Below are 21,353 nucleotides of genomic sequence, written 5' to 3' on the forward strand. Positions count from 1 at the left end.
ACTCAGCATCTCCTTTTCTCAGGGAAATTAGCTGCAGGCACAGTTTGATAGCAGGGTCCTAGATACATGACCTCAGCAGAGGTCGGGCATCACCTCGGGATACACACGCCCTGCAAGGTGGACTCTCAGCCCCCCCTTCTTCCCCTCAGATGCTCTGGAGGCTGCCTTTGTCAGAGGCACCCTGCCTCTCAGCAGGAGCTGCCCTCACCCCTTCCCCAACCCTGGATAAGGCCCCCGAGAGCCAGCACTTATCCAGGCAGCATTCTCCCTAGTGTCTTATTTAATACACCAGGACACATGTATCATTATCACCATGTCACAGGTGAGAGCAAACAGGACTCAGAGTTAATCATTAAACCAGAGTCTGGATCCCTGGGAGGTGATAATGGAAGCCCGGCTACCACCTGGTCACCGAGAGTACCTTATCTTGTGCAAACCCCAAAGGCAGAACCGTGGCCACGACAACAGCCCCACCCTCCTACCCAGGGACAGATACCCTTAGCAACAGCGGCAGCAGGTCTCATCCGAAATAGCCCATCAGAGAGCTCCTCATTCACTCCTGATGGGAAAGGGTAGGACATGGACAGACCGAGGCTGAGGCAGAATCTGCAAACAGCCAGGAGGACACATAGCCCTAGAGCACAGGGGACAGCCCCAGGGCTTGGGGACCACCTTAGTGTAAGGAGAAACACCATCTAGGTGTGTTTCTCTCCAAGAAAAGGCCAACTCAACACAGGGTGTTGCATGGGAAGGATCATACCGGTTACCAGCCAGTTTCTTTACTTCAGTGAAGAGTGCTACGCACAGTGCCGCCTACTCCTACAGAAGTAACATCCAGACAGTGAACACACCTGGTGCCTGCCCGAGGTGGGACAATGGGCTCCTTTATCAGTGATTCAAAGGACAATCTGGGGCGCCTGGGTAGCTCAGAAGCCTCTGCCTTCAGCTCAGGTCATGATCTTCAGGGTCCTGGGATCAAGCCCCGCATCGGGAATCTCTGCTCAGCAGGGAGCCTACTTCCCCCACTCTCTCTGCGTGCCTCTCTGCCCACTTGTGATCTCTCACTCTGGGTGTGTCAAATAAAAACTTAAAAAAAAAAAAAAAAGGACAGTACAATCCCCGGTGTGGGAGGCGCGGGAGGTGTGGGAGGGCAGGCTGCAGGAAGGGAGAGCAGCAGGAACCCCTGTCCCAGCCTCTGGGAACATCACAGCAGCCTCAGCGCTGGGGTACCTGTGACAGCAGATGAGGGAATTTCTCCAAGACCAGACTATAAGGGGAATCCAGGGCCCCTCTGCTCCGCTGCCCACAGTTTCTCTACTACAGGGTGGATCTGACAAACTGGGAGGCAGTGGGGGTCCATAGGAGAAAACTAGAGGAAGGGGAGTACAGGGTTTGAAGAGGCCAAAAAGAAAATATCTCTGCACCACCTACTATTCATATGTCAACATTTCACGTATGTACCCCACATAGACAGAGGCAACTAGAAATATAGCCCATTATACTGAAAATTCAGGCCAAAAAAAAAAAAAACAAAAAAAAAAACGATGGAAATAGCAGTCAGTGGTTACTGCGTTTAAAAGCTTCACCCCGTGGCATGTACCTTCACACTTGTTTTGGATGTGTGAGCCAATCAGAATTCTGAACACTGAATGGTTCTGGAGTGGACATAATGGACCCAAGTTACACCAATTGAAATGCTTCCCTGGGGCTTTCCAAATCGGAGCAGAAAAGAAGGTCTCCTTTCCCCCTGGACCATAAACTCCAAGATGAGAAGTCAGGATGGCCTATGCCCACATACCCCTACTATATAAAGTGATCGGACTGAATACGGCCAGTGTGCAGAGAAGCAGGTACAAGGCAGAGTGTAGACAGGCCTTCCTTCTCCAGAACAGTCATCAAGCCAGGCTACTGGACCCCTCTCCTGCCCCGGTAAACCTCCCAGCTTACATCATCAGATTGACTTCACTTTACTGATGGGTGGCTAGATGAAACCTGAGATGGAGACGGAACGCACCGTGCTGGGCTCCGCTGGAGTTCACGTGAATGCGACATGACCTCCCTACCTGAGAAATGCTCAGAAAGAGCCAACCTGAGCCGATGTTACATGAAAACATGTATAAGGTCCATCCATTAATAACAGGGTTGTTCCCTCGTGTTTCAGTGATGGGTGGAAATGAAGGGTGGTTCACAGCCAACTGCAAGGATGCTCCATTAAAGAACTGAGTTGCCTTGAGTTCTCAAGGAAGAAGCAGACATGAATTTGCCTCCAGGAAAAGGGAGAGGGATTCATGGAGTCGGAATGTCCCGTGCTGCTGAATGTACGTGTGAGTTTTGCTCCCACACCCAGCACCCCTCCCAGGCTGGGGGAAACCACTCACAAACGGCTCATTCAGCCCTACTCAGGCAGGCAACAGCACCCTCTTAAGTTCCTGGAGGACATTTCCGAAGGCTATTGTGTCTTGTGGGAAGACAGAGGACCTGATGCAGAGGTAGTGAGACATTCACTTATTGAGGCCGTGTGGACTTGGCCAGAGAGAACTGATTACCTGGGAGGGCAACTCTCACGACTTCTTTGTATATCAAAGAAAGGGCAACCTACATCACCCCCCAAATATATTCAGATCTTCCCAAATTTACTCCTTCTGTAGTCCTTAGGTGAACACTGTCCAGAAGAAGCCTTGGAGCCCCGGTTTTCCGTCTGTGTGGCCCTGCAGGGCTTCCTTCACCTCCTGCTATTGCTTTATTTACCCCAGTGAAGGGCCCCAGCTCCAAGCCTAAAGCACTCATTAAAGTGACCTGTGTCCTTGGCTATTTGCTTCAGGACTTATTCACTGTCAACACTCCAATGCCTGGAAGTGTTGGAGCCAATGCCTGAACAGGAGAGGAGCCAGAGAAGGTTTGGAGAAAGCACAGGGATTGTCCATCTGGGTCCAGAAATACCTTGGAAATAAGATGCACAAGAGGCACACATGCATATTTCTAGTTCTTTTCATCCCCATCGCAAAGAGATAGGGACTGCCGCCCCAAAACAGTTCAGACCCACAGGGGCCTTAGACGTGACTTGCCACACAAGCGTCATCATTCTCACTGGTGAAGCAGGCTGGCCCTTCCCCGCAGCTAGATGAGAACTGGTCCCTTCTTCGGCCCCTCAGAAGCACCCTGCTCTCCACCGTGAGCTACCTGGGTTCCCAAATGGAGAGAGGCTTCCAGAACAGGTGACTTCCAGCTCCTACCATCTCTACGAGCCATCCCTGAACACTCTGCAAACCAGGAGAGAAGAGGATGCAGCGCTGTCCTTCCCGAGCTTGTTCCGGGAAAGACAAAGTGGGGGGAGACCGGGCCACGATGGACGAGGTGGGCCACGATGGACTCAGATGTTTCCGAAAAACACACACCTGGGCCTGGGAAAAATGAGACACAAACTGGAGCCTGGTGGTCACAGGAAACAGTCCATCAGCTTCATCATCACTTCTGAACAAAACGCTCTTTTGAGAGCGTGAATGGGGGCTTTATGTAGTTCTCATCCACGGGCTAATAAATATGTGAAATGCCCTCTCAGACCAGGTTCCTGCAGCCTGGACACTGAGGTCATTCAAGAAACAATTAGATGCCATCTGGAGAGAGCTGGGACTCAAAGGAAATGGTCTCACAGAGCCAAACAGCATGTTCTTGTTCCCGGGGTCTGACACGTCCTTATCTTCACTGACATAAAGGACGGATGGAGCTCGGCCAGCTAACCCACACTGGGAGCACAGAATGGGCCAATGTGGCGGCAATTAATAAAAGCTTAAGGACCAGGAGAATGTTCATTTTCAGCCTGCCTCAAGTAAATTTATCCCTTGACTGCACTTTTTGCATCCAAGCTGAGCGTCTCCGCCATAAACCAGACCTTGGCTTCACTGAGCTTGGGGTTTTCATGGTTTTAATATAAAACAATCAGAGCAGAACAACAACTGCCTCTGGACCAGCTCCTCACAGTATAGAACGAGTGGCTCCATCATCGGAAACAGGTAGTATTTACAGAGGCCTCACAATCTGCTCAGTGGTAAACAACACACCCTTAGTTCTAGGATAGATTCTCAATCTTCCCTCATTTTTAAAAAAGGATTTTTTTTTTTTATTTGACAGAGAGAGACAGCGAGAGAGGGAACACAAACAGGCTCCTCACTGAGCAGGGAGCCAGATACGGGGCTGGGTCCCAGGAACCTGGGATTATGACCTGAGCTGAAGGCAGATAATTAACAACTGACAGGTGCACCTCTTTTCTCATTAAAAAAAAAAAAGATTTTATTTGTTTATTTGACAGACAGAGATCATAGGTAGGCAGAGAGGCAGGTGGCAGCAGGTTGGGTCGGGGTCCCTGAGCAGAGAGCCCGATGCGGGGCTTGATCCTAGGACCTAAAATCATGACCTGAGCCAAAGGCAGAGGCTTAACCCACTGAGCCACCAACGTGGCCCTCTTTTCTCATTTTTAAATGAAAATTTAATGTCTCTTCTGTCTTAATAATCAGTATTTTTTAAATATAAATGTTACTGTTTTAAAAAATACCCACTTAGCCAGAGGAAAAAAATATGGATTTAGATCAAGCGGAGCTGATGATCACTGTTCTCTTTATAGAGAGAGTTTTATATATATATATATAGATAGATAGATCCTATATATAGGCTTTATAACAGCTCTTAAGTAGCAGGAGCCCCCTTAGGACAGCGATGTTGAAAGTGCACCCTATGCGCCCTTAGGGCCTTTTAGGGAGTCCATGAGGCTAAAACTATTTTCATGACAATACTGAGACGTTTTGGGGCACCCGGGTGGCTCAGTCAGTTAAGCATCTGCTTCGACTCAGGTCTTGATCTCAGCTTCTCCCCCTGCCTGCAGCTCCCCCTGTTTGGGTTCTCTTGCTCTCTGAAAAAAAAAATCTATTAAATAAAATCTTAAAAAAAAAATACTGAGACATTTTTTGCCATTCTCACTGGGTTGACACTTCCACCAATAAGGTGAAAGCAATGATGAGGCACGCTGCTAGGACCTTAGCACAAAGCAAGGGAGAGTCACGACATTAAAAAAAAAAAAAAATTATTTTAGATATTGAAGAAACAATTTTTAAGTACGTCTCTAAAAAAATCGCCAGTTTTGCTAAAGAAATCCTCGATGAAGCCATAAGAATTACTCGCTCTAAATCACAGAGGGACCTTTGCATCCATGTCTCTCTTTAATATTCTGTGGGATGACACAGGAGCACACGTGTGGCCCTTCTCCAGCAGACCCAAGTACAATGGGTGTCTTGAGGGAAAGCAACTGTGTGTTCAACTAGCTGCTTTTGCATGGAATGCCATTTTTACTTCAAAGGATGTCTGACAAACTGGTTATTCGGATGTGGTATTTATCTGGCAGGCATTTTCTAAAAAAGGAACAAAGTAAGCCTGTCACTTCCAGAAGAACAATGGACAGTATTTGTTGCCAGTGATGAAACCTGAGCTTTCAATTGAAAAATCAGAATTTGGGGAAACTTGTATTCATGACCATGAACTTGACAGCTTTCCGATACTTTAGTGGTTTTTCTGATAACTGGTGATATAAATGAAAGCGACTTTTTAATATTGTATAATGAAATACATTAACATTTTGAATATCCGCCTAACTCAGGAAACCAGTATGTCTCAAATGCCCAATGCACAGTGGTATAAAGTCGTACACAGGTATGTTCTAGGAGACTAGACACTCAAGAAATTTGCAAAGTTATAAAACAATGCCATTTTTCTCATTAAATTTTGTTTTAATGATTTTGTGAAAATGATTATTTTCATAAAAAATAATTACTGTTATTTTTAAATGAGTTAACTATATACTTAAAAATTCCTGTATTTTAATTTCTAATACAATAAGCCAATAGTCAAAACACATAAGAAAACCTCTTTGGGGGCCTCAATAATTTTTAAGAGGGAAAAGGGGTCTTGAGCTCAGTTTAAGAACTTCTGCTCTAATATTCCTAAGCTACCGTTCTATGTAATTTTGATTAAACCCTAAGTTTTCATCATATTTATGAAGTAGGCTAACAGAGGGCTCTTTTTATTTTAATAAATAACTTTACCAGAAAAACACTAACCTGATACTAACTAGCCCGAGGCCAGACTCCATCCCAGGACAGGAGATCATGACCTGAGCCAAAATCAAGAGTGGGCTGCTTAGCCAGCTGGGCCCCCCAGGCATCCTTCTCCGGTATTATGCTTCACTCCTCTGTGCTCCCATGTGCACCCAATATGGCAGGAAATCCTGACGACTCTGTCCTCATATGAGACCAGAATGTCCTTTACCACCTCTTCCGCTGTCACAGGTCCAAACTACCCTGTCTCTCCTGGCATTCTCAACTCCTCTCCCTGTTCCTACCCTTGCCCCCCAAAGTCTGCCAGCAACATAGAAGCCAATGTCATCCCTACAGGACTCCACAAAAGTTACATACGGGACCCATGCAATCTGCCCTGTCCCCCTTATCACTCCCTCACATCAGCTTTGGTCACTCTCGCTCAAATTCACCCCCGTCCTTCCAGCCCTGCTGGCCTCATGGCTGTTTGTTGGTGGAAGAAATGAACTCTCACTCCGCTCTCCCTGGGCATACACGGCCCCATAGGCACAGGGTCTTCCCCCTCAGTCTCTAACACACTGATAATCTGTTTTCTACTTCACCTAATATCAGCTTCCCTCTGGCCATTTTTTTTTCCAGGTGTCAAATCACAATTCAGATATAACTTTTCCCAAGGAGACTTCTTGGTTACCACAGGTTAAACGTCAGATCCATGCCAACACCTCACACAAAATCTACATACAGTGTCACAGCAACTTAGAGCTTTTTTCCAAGAATGTAACACAATTCACTCTGTTAATAAAATGCCTTAACAATTTTAATCTGTACTCTTTAAAGCCAACAAAAACCACTTGTCTTTTTATATAATGTTAATAATTTAATATCGAAAGCTCCCAGAATAATTAGACTGAATTGCAGCCAAACGTTGCACTATTGTGACATTTTATTACCACTAGAGGGCGAAATTCAACAGCAAACAAGTCCAACACTAACAGGCCTGGCTTCCCGTTAGGGAGCTGAAGAGTTACTACTAACTGGGACCCTATAGCTGATGATAAGATCTCCTGAAGAACTGACAGGTCTGACAGCCAGGGGCTCAGAAACTTGCCCAAAGTCACCTTAAAGAGTGTATCTACTTCTGCCTAAATGTGTGAGTATTTAAGATGATAACAGTGATCCCACAATTTTTATCCTACACCAAGCTGGCAAGAGAAGGTAGGCTGAGGTTAGTTATAAGAACTTTCTTGCTTTCCTTAAATAAGATCACTGAAGAATTTCCGGAAAATTTTTAGAGATGGGAGTGTTACTTGCTTTGGGAAACTTTGAGATCTTTAGAAAAAATCTCATTCCTTCTTCAATTTAAATGCCCTTTGCATCTGGTTTTATGTGGTCATCAGTCAGCCAGCCAGTCACGAAATATTAAGACAAGAAAAGGTCCTTGTCCTCAGAACTCACATTCTAATGAGAAGACATTTGGGGTTTTTTGGTTGACTCTTTGTTTTTTATTAAAAAAAACAAAAAAACACATAGAATTCCCAACAAGTGCTGTAAGCATGATATACGGAGTAAGGAGATAGTGGGATTTGGCGAGGCAGCTCTTAGCAGAGGTGTCAGAGAAGGTCCCTCTGAAGCAATGACATCTGAGTCAAGAGGGACCAGCCACACCGAGCACCAGGGTGACAGTTACTACACTAGTATTTACTGAGTGCTATCTGCATGTCAGGCACGGTGCAAACAACTTCACATGTGTCAACTAATTCAACTCCTGCACTCTCCCATCTAGTGTTAAAGAAATGGGAGTGCTGGAAAACTCTGGAAACTTGCCCAAAGTCACCCAACCAAAAAATGGCTAAGTTAGTATCTTATCTCTGTATCTGCGTTAGTTTCCTGGGGCGGCTCTTACAAAGCACCATGGATTGGGTGCCTTAAAAACAGAAATGTATTCTCTGGGTTCTGGAGGCTAGGCGTCTAAAAATCAAGGTGTTGGCAAGGGCTACATTGTCTCTGAAGGCTCTGGGGGCCACTCTTTCTTGCCTCTTGTAGCTCATGACGGCCAGAACCCTTGATGTTGTCGGCTTGTGCAGGCATCAACCCAGTCTCTGCCTCTGCGGCCACATGGCATTCTCCCTATGTGTCAGTGTCTCTGCACAAATTTCTCTTTTCTTGTAAGAACACCAGGCATTGGCTTAGGGCCCACCCTAATCCAGTGTGATCTCATCCTAGTGTGATGTATCTGCAAAAACCTTATTTCCAAATAAGGCCACATTTAGGTACTAGGGGGTTAATACTTTGCTATATCTTTTGGGGGAACACAATTCTACCCACTTTAAACCATCTGACTTCAAGAGAAACTTTTATGCTAAGGCAAAGATCCAGGGCAGTGGGAAAAGCCAGCAGGGAGGAGTAGAGTGACAAAGGCAAATGGCAACAGATGAGGTCAGGGGTAGACAGGCCACATGCAAAGGGCTCTAGGGTCCAGTTATAAAATGGGAATCTAGCCTGACACCATAGCTTTAATTCTTGTTTGCGTGGTAGTTTCCCAGTCTCTTTGCCACCTCTCCAGCAGCCACTGCTTGGGATCTCAGAGGAGTCTTTCTCCTTCCAGTCAAGGATGAAGGTTGCAGCATAGAATACAAGCAGGAATCTAGCCTTTCTCCACTCATGGGCCAGACAAGGCTCCTGTGCGCACTTCTAGAGGGCAGTTCCACAGTCTAACCTGGAGTCAAACCATCAAGTTCAGGAGGCCCAGAGAGAACTGACTTCTGACTTGGGTCAGGCATTGGGACAGGAGTACACTGGCAGAGCGATCTGGCCTGAGGAAATTATCCAGACAAGCCCCAGGTAAGAACAGTCAGGATTCAAGCACCTGTGCTGTCCCCACCTCCCTTTCAGGCTGCAGAACTGAAGGCGTCAGATGTGACAAGCCCAGTGGGGAGACACTGCTCATAACAGACAGGTCCACCCTGCGAGGTGCTGAGATGCATCTAAATCATGCAGTGGGCTGCCACAGCATCATCTCTGGGATTGTATAAGGTCTCACAACCTGCATGAGGACTCCCTGCTGTGTTGTCAGGCAAGGGGAAAGTCCTGTCAATAACGCAAGGTAGTATCATGGAAGTGTCAGCATGGAAGTTTTTGCTGAAAGCCTACTGTGCGTTCTTCAGAGGTGAAACAGGGACAGTGTAAATGCATAGGGTCTACAGCAGGAGTCTGCAAATCTTTTCTGTAAAGGACCAGACAGTAACTATGTCAGGCTTTGCTGCCCATTCTGTCACATCTACTCAACTCCACCGTAATGGCGAGAAAGCAACAATATGTAAGTGAATGGGTGTGGCTGTGTTTCAATAAAGCTTTATGCATGTTGGAATCTGAATTTTAAAGTTATCTCATTCTTCTTTTGATTAAAAAAAAAAAAAAACCTTTGATGAAACTAGATGTGATCGGGAGGTAGACAAACCATAAGAGACAATCTCACAAAACAAACTGAGGGTTGGGGGGGTAGGGGTGTGTGGAGGGTGGTGGGGTTATGGACACTGGGGAAGGTACATGCTATGGTGAGTGCTGTGAAGTGTGTAAACCTGGCGATTCACAGACCTGTGTCCCTGGGGCTAATAATACATTATATGCCAATAAAAAAATAAAAAAATTAAAAAAAAAATCTGAATTGTAAAATCCATTTTTAGCTTGCGCCGTACAACAACAGGCGGTCGCCCAGATTTGGTCTCCTCCGGCCGTAGTTTGCTGATCCTCCCAATTCAATGATATCCCCAAATGCTCATCAACTAACATAATGTCATTCCGGTAACAAGGTCTCCAACTGGAAGTTTCCTGTCCTCCCTTAAAATATTCACTGGCTTTTGGCAAGATGTCAGGCACTCTGTGAACTCTGGAATCTTCCCTGGTTTCCTCTCCCTCCCCTTCTCCAGTGATGCCCACATGTAGCTGTCAGCTCATCAAATAAAATCGCTCTTAATTCTCTGAAAGGCCTCGAGCCCTTGCTCTGACTTTCCATGCCCACTGCCACTATCTAAGGTTAGGCTCCTAGGAACATTTGGCTCCTACAGCTCGCTCCCCGGAGCAATTACTAACACATGGTATGGGCTTCAAACTATCTGCTGAATGAGCCTGGCCGCAGAATACCCACAGCTCAGCATTTTCTCTATGTGATCAGCAGTCTGAGGTGGCCCGTCTCAAAACCAGACATTTCTCCTACTGGGGGTGGGGTGGTGGTGGCATCACCTAAGGGCTAAAATATGATGAGGTTTTAGATTGCTTTTTTAAAGTCAGGCTCACTGAGGTGTAATTTACATACAGTAAGAGTCACCCTTTTGGGTACCATCAGGTGAGCTTGGAAACAACCACAATCAAGGTATTTCTATCATCCTAAAAGTTCCTTTGTTCCCACTTGCAGTCGACCTCTCCCCTACCTCTTTTCAACAACTCATCTGTTTTCTGTCACTAATAAGTTTTTATAGGCATCCCACAGTCCATCTTTTAGGCTGACCATCATGCCATCCTAAGGTGTACGATGGTTTCTCCATTCACCAGCTGAAGGACATCTGAACTGCAACCAGTTTTTAATCAATCATAAATAATGTCACCGTCAACATTCACATACAGACTTTTAAATGAACGTTTTTCATTTTCATGATAAGATTTCACTTTGTGTAAATGACCGCATTTTGAAGGACCCTGCAGCAAAGGATTCCACTGAACGAAGGGCTGTCCTCCGTCCGTAGTCTTCTGTTTTCCCACCCTGCCTCAGCAGTTTTTAAATCGCAGGGACATTAAACCTCCCAAGAAGATCCAGAGAGAATGGGAGAAGTGGGAGAAGTTTGGATGGGCGCGCTCTCCCGGGGCTCTAAATGGGAGTCCCCTCCCCGCTCCGGGGCTGCTTCCCAGTCACCGCGGGCGCGCGGGCGGGGTTTGATCTCCGGCTCCCCCAGGACGTTTGATCTCCGGCTCCCCCAGGACGGCGCTGGCCCTGCGGATGTGCACACTCAGGCAAAAACCTGCAGAGCCAGCCAATCGCGCCGTTATTTGGTTCCTATAACTTGCTAAAATCTCACGGAATGTACAGCGTGCCATTGTTTTTGTAAGTCCCTTTCATGGCTTTGTCAGCGGGCTAATTCAGAGCAGACTGGCCTGTTTTCTCTGCTGGAAGAAAAGGCGTTCGTCCAAAGCAGCTATTTAACCGTGACCATGGCTGCGGCCATCTTGAGCACAAAGCGGGAGCCGCAGCCTCCCCGGCCCCTCTCCCAGGAGCTCCCCAACGCCTGCGTGCACTTATTCTTGGCTCTGGAATTCGCATAATTACTCCTCTTTTAATCCACTGGGTGACCTAATGTAGCCTGAGGCCGGGCTGCAGGAAGAGGCCTTGCGGAGATCTGAGCCTTGAGCAGCCTGTCCTATCTCTAAGGCCCTCTCCGAAAGAGCATTTCAGTGCGTTAACCCCCTCAAGGACTGATTGCCAAAGCACTCAGGCTCGGGAGCTGCTCCTGGCGCACTGCGTGGGGAGGTGGCGGGGGCTGAGGCGCGGGGAGGGAGGGGACGAATCCGTCAGAGGTGCAGGTCCCCACGCAGGATAATGGCTCCAGTCCTGTCCCTTCTCCCAGCCTGCGAAGCTCAGAAACTGCAGATCGTTTCATAAAAGCTCACAAGTGGTTCTAGCAAGAATCCACCCAGGCTGCCTATAAAAGAAAGGATATTTGTTCACTAGGAGGCTAACCAGGGACAAAAGGCTGCATTCCGTCTTGACACTTGCTAACTGCGGTCGCCTGGAGAGCAGGCCTTTGTCCACAGGCAGGGCGCTGTTGACAGCCTGGCCACGTAAATGGGCTTGCCTACATCTTGGCTAATTTGAAAAACAGTCATCCGGATTTTCTTTTCTACTTGGGTTTATTTTCTAATTTATCTTTCTGAAGGGCCTTTAAAAATGAAAAATCTATCATAAACATTTCTTTTAAAGGAAAAATCACCCAGCTCTGCCCTAATCACCACCTCCCTAAAAAAATACACTTTAAACCATTCCCAGAAAAGAGATGCTTTATTAAAATGACTATAAGGCTTGTATGTGAAGAAGCTAGAAAGAATCTTCAGTCTATAAGGAAGACAGGTACAAAGAGGGAAAGGACGAGAAATAATATGAATTTATAACATTTAGTATATGGGGAGACAGTTCTTGAAGCCTAAAAAAGTAGCCCCAGGAAAAGAGTGAAAAGAATGATAAAGAGTGAAGATGAAAGTAGGTTTTGTAGGTTCAAGAAGGGGTTACAAAAGTGAAAGCATAATGGATCTGAGAGCAGATGGAGGAGTGTTGAGGTGCATCCCCAATTCTGTGAGGTACTATGATAGACCCGTACTTATTAGCTCTCACATCCTTGGTCTTAATGTCTGAGACACATGTTCCAATCAACATGCCCCTTCCACTCATACTGTCTGATATCAAGAATGGATAGATTAAGAAACCCTTCCCACTTGCTAAAAATAACTTTCCCCTTTAGCCTATCACAGGTCTAGAGGACCCTAAAAATGTTCAAAGGACATTAACCCATCCCCTGATGTTCTAGTTGTGACAAGATGGCGCCTATAGAAAGAACGTAGTAAGTCCACAGGCACAGAGGGTGGACGGGGATCCTCTCCCTGAGGGTTCTTCAGGGTTGTATAACTTGGGAGTCTGATCTGGGAAGGTTAACATCCTGAGCTATTATCATTTGTTCACATTTTAGTACAATTATTTTATCAAATGTTCTAAGCAGTTACCTGACACAGGTCTAAGAAACGACACTGAATAAATACATTGCAATGGGGGTAAAAACATGGCAAAAACGGAACAGGGCACTGAACAAGTCAAACAGCCCAGAAGATAAAGCCTTCCTCACAATTTTGCCTGCAGCTATTTCCTCCAAAAGCTATTTCCTCTGTTTAAAAAAAAAAAAAAAAAAAGAAAGTTTTTATCCCCGGTAAGGTATGCTAGGTACGCAGAGGAAAATTCCAGAGCTGTACACCACTAAGCAAAGTCACAAATGACTAAAGAGCAGGAGGAAGGCGGAGGTGCAGTAAATGTTTCTGCTTTCCAACCTGGAAGAAGTGGTTTCTTTTGCAGTGAAAAAGAGAGTGGATTGTATTTCATTACAGCAAAAGACCTCATGATTACACAAACCAGTTAAAATCAGACTTTCAAGATGATCATGTTTTGAACTACTGTGGGGGAATTTTAAAAGTAGGGAGGGGCACCTCAATGGCTCAGGTCATGATCCCAGGGTTCTGGGAAGAGCCCCGCATCCACATCCGGGCTTCATGCTTGGTGAAAAGCCTGCTTCTCCCTCACCCTTTCTCCCTGCTGTGTTCCCTCTCTGGCTCTCTCTCTCTGTCAAATAAATAAAATCTTAAAAAAAAAAAATGTAGGGAGAAGCAAGGGCTCAAAAAATAAGGCAAAACTAGAAAAAGAAAAAAAAAAAAACTCCTCTATTTAACAGAATTACAGAGACAGACATAGCAGCAAATGAGCTTCCAAAATCCTCTGGCTGTTTTGGAGCTGCTCTAACTTTCTGATCACATCCAAACATGGAATTCAGCGGGTAGGGTCTAGGTGCTGTTGGGAGGCAGCAGGAAGAAAAAGAACCTCCATCAGCCTGGGGCTTCTCTGCTTGCCCGCACACATTTCCCTCCATCCACAGCACAGAGGAGCTGCTGGTAGCCTAGCAACAGCAGACCGGTCCCCTTTTACTCCGGATTAATGTGCCACGATACAGACTGCACAGAGTGTTAGGAGAACACAGAGTACAAACCGGACCGAAGTGAATTTTGGATTCATTCTCTACCTAGCTCTCTCGGTCCCAATACTGCAGCCCCACCCTCCACCCCGCTCCCAGTGCCTCAGTTCCCCCAGGCACACAGAAGCAGAGCCATTCCCAGATAGACAGATAAATACATGGATCCACTGATTCATCATCATCATCTCTCTCTCTCTTTCTCCATCCTGGGCACTGGGAAAACCAGGTGAGGATGGTTAGAAAGTCTTCCATGGGAAGGGGAAGGCATCTGAAAACAGAGACCTGGGACTGGGTTTCTCCACAGGATGAAAGCTGCTGTCTGTCGGGCCATATCTGGCTGCCTCCACTGCTGTGAAGACTCTCCATCAGATATCAGACCACCCCCATTAAAAGGTCCCTAAAAATGTGCTCCTTTGATTTTTCGGTTTTTTTCAGGTTGATAAATCCAACTCTACCAGAAGGGGACCCAACCTAATGTAATGAATTTTGCAAAGAATCTTTACTTTTCTACACGTCCCAGAGGCTTTAAGTGTACCAGAAGCCCGTACGAAAGTAACAGCTCAAAGCCAGGGGGCACCAAACTGCATTCCAGTTTACCTACAACTGTCTCACATCCCTTGATTATTTTCAGTCACTCTCCAAATCACGAGGTACCACCTGGCACTGATTTACAAGGCCTTCGAGACACGGACTCATCAGCCAGGCTTGAGAGGGCAGCCAAGTCTAAGGAATGCCAGGAGGAGCCTTCACTGGCCCAAGAAGCAGGACACATGGGTCCATTTAGACCTTGAGGTCGAAGGCCTCCATGAACATGCTTTCCGAACTTCAGCGCCCATAGAAGCAAATGAAAATACTCCACATCTGCCCAATAAATCCCCAAACCATCCCTTCAAACCAGGGGCAAAGGGAGAATAAAATAAAATAGATATTTATGTGATGCTTCTAGGAGGAGCACAGAGACTTACTTTATAAAGCCCTGACTAGATTCAAACAAGGCTGGGAGCAAAGAGTGACCTTCAGAACACCTCAGCAGGTCCATGGAAAGAAGTGCCTTCAAGCCACCGAGGGCGGTCCCATCACATCTCACTGCTGGGGAAGACAAGGACTGCCTAGCAAGACAGATGCCACCGAGAGTCCCAGTATATTTTCCCCCTCAATGCAACTCAACTTAGTATGAACGACATTCATGAATGAGACAGAATAGCTTAAAGAATACTAAAACAGATCATTCCAGAATCTACGTTTAGCTTTAGAATTCATCACCGGATTATCTTAAAGGCTTGGATACTGTGAAAGAAAAGCCAGGTTCCTGGAGTACGGGAGCCTGCAGCGGGAGACAGCCACTTTCAGAAAGATGACATGGGTGCTTTTAACGGGCTGCTGTGATTTACACACTGCCTAATTCTAGGGCACAGTTCTTATGTCATGCTCAACCCAAAGCATAGTCTCTGTGAATAGCAGCCACCACCACCGCCACCCCCCCCCTCCGCCAACTGATGCTTTGCAGTGTACAACCTGCAGAAAAACACCGGTTGTTGCATGCAGGAGGCACACAGACATCCTTTCTAAAGCTCTCTTGTGATTCTGACATGACAGCCATGCAGGCTTAGGATTTTACATTTGCTGCAGTGATACTACAGTTCAGACAGACTGGGTATGAGAGAGGAGAAAGGAATACCCACTTCCATTCCAACAAGCTTTATTATGACTACTTCAAGTGACTAAGTGATTCTACTATAGCTTTCTCCTTTATCATCCATTCTCTGGTCTAAAGAGAGAAGACATGCCAAGAGGTACACAAAAAAGTAACAGGCCTAAATACTCCCAAACTGTGACACTGCCCTTGAAATAAAGAGGATGGAATGTGGCTCCTCGGACACAAGCCCCTTCAAACTTAGCACATGCCATGATTTCTCCTAAAAATTAAGGATGTATGTTGTCATAATGCAAGAAGCTAAGTGTGACAAATCAGAGTTCTCTTTTCTGTAGTAAGTACCAGGTTTCAGTTCTCAAAAATAAAAGAAAGCAAACATCACACGCCAAAATATGGGGGGTTGGGGGGACTGGTAAAAGGCATCTTTTCTTTCTGCTCAGAAGGAAATCATTGATTCAGAGTATTGACGGTTTAGAAGCAATGAATGTGAGCCCCACTGGAAAGCAGCATATGACCACAGCTCCTGGTCCTAGATGAGCTACTACTACATAGGACGGTGGCTGTCAGAAAGGAAGGCCGACTCAGAAAACCTCAGGGAGCCTGCAGTCCTCCACTGAGGATAAACGCAGGCTCACAATTCATTATCTACCAGCTCCCCAAAGTCAAAACACTCTGAAAACGGAAATATTTTAAGTCATTTGGCAGCAAAACAAACCTGACGTCATTTGGTGGCAAAGCGTGAGCTGAGCTACATAAAATCATTTGTAGTCTATCCCACTTTGTGTGAATATTCTCACATCTCACTGCTGAAATAATGGCTTTGAGTCTGGAATGTTGACCCTAGCTAGACGCCTCTGAGGGTCTTATAGATGTGCACCATATTACCTTTCCAAAAATTCTGAATTCTAAAACCCATCTAGCCCCGAGGGTTTCAGATAAGAGGAAAAGGAACACAGACCTATGATAGGATGATGTAAGACCCTTAGAAAAGTTACTGAAGGCCCAAGAGTCAAATTACCCCCTGGTTGTTCCAATCTGAGCAGTTTTCTTCACAGGCCAGAATGCAGCATTATTTGGCAACACTGTGGTAAAAATGGGAAATCTATTACACAGGTTCCTAGGTCCACGTTAAATCCTGGTTTCCTACCTTCACATATTCCAGAGCTGGGTCCAGAAGATGCTGATCCCTGGAAAGAGAAAACACAGTATGAGAACAATTGGGAACAATGCATTCTTGTGCTGAGTAAAATGTATCCAACAGCATGTTCACCCTGTCACCCTGTTCGTTCAAATTATTAAGACGGGCCCACCTCCCCGGCAGTACTCAGAGCAGACAGATGAGGAAGTTAGAATAGACACAGATCCCTTTTGCAGTGTGTGCTGGGGGTAGGGCTAGGGGGTAGGACACCGCCCTAATCCACCTAGAAGCTCCACGGGCTTTCTCATCACAGTCAGGCTCCAAATGTTAGACTAGTTCAGGTGCTTATTCTACATTCACTTGAGCACAAAAATTAGCCTAAATATCTGAAGCACAGAACAGCAAGGATGACAGAGGTGGGTGGGAAGCAGAAGTGGAAGCCCAAATGAGGGGTCCTCTGGACAGAGGCTCATGCAGGCCCAGTGGCTTCCTAAGGTCACCCAGTTGCAGGGGCAGAAGATGGAGTCTGTAGACCTAGCTCTGCTTCTAGACCACGTCTTCCTCTCTTTTATTTTATTTTTTTAAAGATTATTTATTTATTTATTTGACAGAGATCACAAGTAGGCAGAGAGGCAGGCAGAGAGAGAGGAGGAAGCAGGCTCCCTGCCGAGCAGAGAGCCTGATTCGGGACTCGATCCCAGGACCCTGAGATCATGACCTGAGCCGAAGGCAGAGGCTTAACCCACTGAGCCACCCAGGTGCCCACTCTCTTTTTCTTTTCATTGCTACCTTGATTACCCCCCACCCCTGGTGTCAAGTGGAGCAGGTCGTCCTCATTCTGTTTGGTGCCCCAGTACGGTTCCCTCTCCATCTAACATCTGCTCGGGTCTGTCATAATATGACATCAGGATTACTCAGACAATTACAAGTCAACAGCAGCAGGTGGCCCTGAGAAAGCTGACTTCTTCCAGAAATGACAAGAACCGACTAGGGCAAAGGAGAGGAGCAGGAGACTTGAGAGTGGCCCATTGGGAGCGCCTGCAGAGTTATAGTGAGGTCGTCTCTCAACAGAGCATATGAAAAGACAGCTAGCTGCCTTCAGAAACTTAAACTTCAAGAACACAACACATCCCTGCAAAGACGCCATCCTTTCTGAGAGGGCAGACTGGCTCAGAAGCCTGTGAGGGCAGTCTTCTCCATGGAGAGGGTCTGTAGCCACAGAAAGAACAGGTGCCTCACAAACACCCCCAACAAGCAGCCTAAACCCTGGTGGTGGACAGACCCCGCAAGATGGCAACCTTTCTTCCCGAGATAAGGGAGGATTCTGGTCATTGCCTGAGCACAAGGAGTCCCAACCCCCTGGCTCAGGGATACCACCATCTTGTGGAAATGGATGCAACCCCCAAAGCCATGCTTGGCTTGGTATGACTGTCCCTTCAGGGCTGCACATGGGGGCACCTGTGTGGAGGCAGGCTGGCATCCAAGATGCTCCTCTCCATGGCAGTGGATGAGGCTCTGAAGCATGGGCCCTCAGAGGGCCAAAGGTTCTGAGACCAGCATAAGCCCACCGTCCCTGAGTGCATTCCCATTAAAGAGGGATATAAACCAGGCTTTGAAGCCTGAAAATTCTCTGCCTTCAAGTTCATTTATCAGGCATCTTTTCCCAAAGCACTGGAGTCTGGGCTGTGCCCGGTCACCACCTGGGCCACATGTCCTGGACACTGTGTCAATGTCATCAGGCTTTGCATCCGTGGAACCACCTAATCGGTGACAAAAAACTTCGTGGGCACTTTGGCTGTGCTCCCTTTTAAGCTCTTAAACCCCTGGTTTTCTCCTGAATTAACATTTCAGGCTTATAGCTATCAGTCTTAGGCTAATCATCTGGCCCAGAGGTCTGGCCCTGCATAGGCAGGAAGATGCTATAAGCACCGAAATGCTGTTCTCATCTTCAAATTTCTCTGTTTATGTACATTTAAAAATGTGCATTATATACATTCATACACCCATGTCTTAATGCATGGATAAACAGGATAGGAATGGGGGGGGGGGCTGAAATCAGTGGTTCCCAAATGTTTTTTGGTCTCAGGATCTCTGTACACTCTAAATGCTAAGGACCCCAAGGAGCTTTTGTTCACGTGGGTTATACCTACTGATTACTGGTATTAGAAATTAAATAGAAATTTTAAAAATATGTATTAATATTTTTAATAGCTATTATTTAGCTATTCCTTGAGCTTCATTCCATTCATTTTTTGGAAAATATTTGCCAAATTCCAAGACTATCATATAGTCACTGTTGTCATTTTAATTCTCCTTTTTTTCGGTGCTCAAATGTCATTCTTTTAGTGTATTTTTTTTTTTTTTTCGAATTTTGTCCAGGATCTGCTCTTCTCACCAGATTTCGCTCTAAAATACTTTTCCTTTCACCTCTGAAAGCTGAAACGTTCCTTTCTTCCTTTTTCTACAGATGTACCTGGAAACTCTCTGAGCTAGTTCTCTCAGAACAGGGCCTTCAAGTTCGCTTGGGAAGAGGTAAGGTAACCAACACAGACAGACTAGGCCTGGAGCTGTACCTGGTGGTTCCTAAGGCAGCACTGATTAGCAGGGTCCCCACTCAGAGACAAGATCTCCTGGAAGCAGGGCAGCGTTTGCTCTCTCATCCACAGAGCCCAGCACCAAAGAGCCTGGGGTGTTGTCCAAAATGCCCCCCTCCCCACCTCAGAGAAACTTCCTGTATGCCTTTTTTTTTTTTTTAAGATTTTATTTATTTATTTGACAGAGATCACAAGTAGGCAGAGAGGCAGGCATTGAGAGAGAGAGAGAGGAGGAAGCAGGCTCCCTGCCGAGCAGAGAGCCCAATGCGGGACTCGATCCCAGGACCCTGAGATCATGACCTGAGCTGAAGGCAGCGGCTCAACCCACTGAGCCACCCAGGCGCCCTTTTTTTTTTTTTTTTAAAGTAGGCTCTGCACCCAGCGTGGAGCCCAACATAGGATTGAATTCACAACCCAGAGATCATGAGTCAGATACCTGACCAACTGAGCCACTCAGGTTCCCCTCCTGTGTTCCTCTTTGATCCTCTACCACATACTTCTTTGGGCAGAAGAGAAGGAAACAGGGAGGCTCTGATGAGGGAAAAGACCGAAGTCCTCTTTGACCCTGACCCCAAAATGAACTCTGCGAAGGAAACCTTGTTCATTCTGCTACAAGAGCAGAGGGGAATCCAAACGTCTTACAATTCTAACTCAGGACTCCCGGGGGTGCCCTAGAGGATCCTCATGCTCTCCTCATCCTTTTTAGACAGGCAAGGAAGGAATACAGGAGAGAATATCGTAAAACCAAGAGTGTGTTACGAATCCAAAAACTTAAAAAATCATTGCCCTGAACTAAATTATGTTTATTTTTAATAGCTAGCTTCTATTTCTTTTTTTTTTTTTTTTCAATCTAAAAAAAATTATGTTTCAGTGCAGAAGGGCTATGTCTCCCCTCTTGGCCTCCACCTCATCCCAGCTAGCCAAAAGGAGATAGGAGCTAGAAAACATAGCAGTTAGCCCTGCAGCCCCAGCCTCTAATTTGAAATAGAATATCCAATTATTCATACAAGTCTCTGCAGCAAACACTCCTTAAGCCACAGATTTATATTCTCCAACAGAGATCACTAGAAAACAAACAGAGGAACTTGGCAATATAAATGAAAAGATTCAAAAAATTTTTTTTGCTTATGCAAATTATGAATCCCCACCCTTGAGAATCTATGATGTTCTACGCATCTCCCTTTACAACTGGCGAGGCTGGCAGGCGCCCACGGCCCCTCGGTCAGGCATGCTGCCCTGCCGCGCAGGGCCCGCAGACCGCAGGAAAGCAGCAGAATGAAACTGGACCCTCCTGCGATCTTGTTCTTATGTTTATTACATTTTAAATAACTTGGGTTAAAACAGTCTCTCTAGGGTCCTGCTTTCTTAGGTTTATACCGAGAGATGAACAGTTGGGAGTCACAAAAATGATGTATTTACTATTTTGGTTTGTTTCTCATTAGTAACCAGGTTAATAGTTCCTCCTTCTGAAAAGGACACTTGATCTACACGTTTGCTATGTTGAGTTAAGAGGTTCTCTGTCTTGAATATATAAGCCAGATTTCACTAACAGATCTTTTCTGAGTGAGCAGAATACAGATGAGGAAATGAAGAACCCTATATCTGTCTTAAATTATAGAATGTTTTAAATGAATAAATGTTTTGACTTTTTTAAATATTATAGAATAAATTAATGGCTAACAGTGTTGCCAAACAAATGTCCTTCTGGATATAACAAAGAGGAATCGTTTGTAATAAGAGGATTCTCTCATGCAATAGATCCAACAGATCCAACTGTTCCAGAGAGTAGAATAGAGGTTCCCCTTAAACTCCATGCACACCAGTAATCCACAGAGCAGGCAGCTCTCCTTGGTGCACATGGCATGGTATTTGCATTCTGATTCATTCTAGTGTGTATTTACTCATCTATGGTCTCTCCTTGACAAGGTGAGAGACTCAAGAGTAGGGGCGAGTCTATTTCACTCCCAGTATCTCCACAGTTCTTGCATTCATCCCACAAACATCATCAAGCATCTGCAACATGCTATGCTGTAGACCAGACAATGGAAACAGAGGAATCAGGGACAAAGGCTCTGCTCCCAGAGAAGCTGCAGGCAAGTGGGGAAGACAGAT

At 46.0% G+C, this 21,353-nt stretch overlaps 1 protein-coding gene across 3 annotated transcripts in view; it reads right to left on the bottom strand.

Moving 5' to 3' along the window:
* Nucleotides 1–21,353, bottom strand: part of BCAR3 (BCAR3 adaptor protein, NSP family member) — a 110,657-nt gene that overhangs the window by 59,618 nt on the left and 29,686 nt on the right. For all 3 annotated transcript variants that reach the window (XM_082688253.1, XM_082688255.1, XM_082688252.1), the window contains one exon: nt 16,657–16,696. In XM_082688253.1, the coding sequence (XP_082544379.1) occupies nt 16,657–16,696 (40 nt within the window). The remainder of the gene's footprint in view (nt 1–16,656; nt 16,697–21,353) is intronic.

This window comes from Mustela nivalis (genome assembly GCF_964662115.1).
Source record: "Mustela nivalis genome assembly, chromosome: 10".
Taxonomy (NCBI): Eukaryota; Metazoa; Chordata; class Mammalia; order Carnivora; family Mustelidae; genus Mustela; species Mustela nivalis.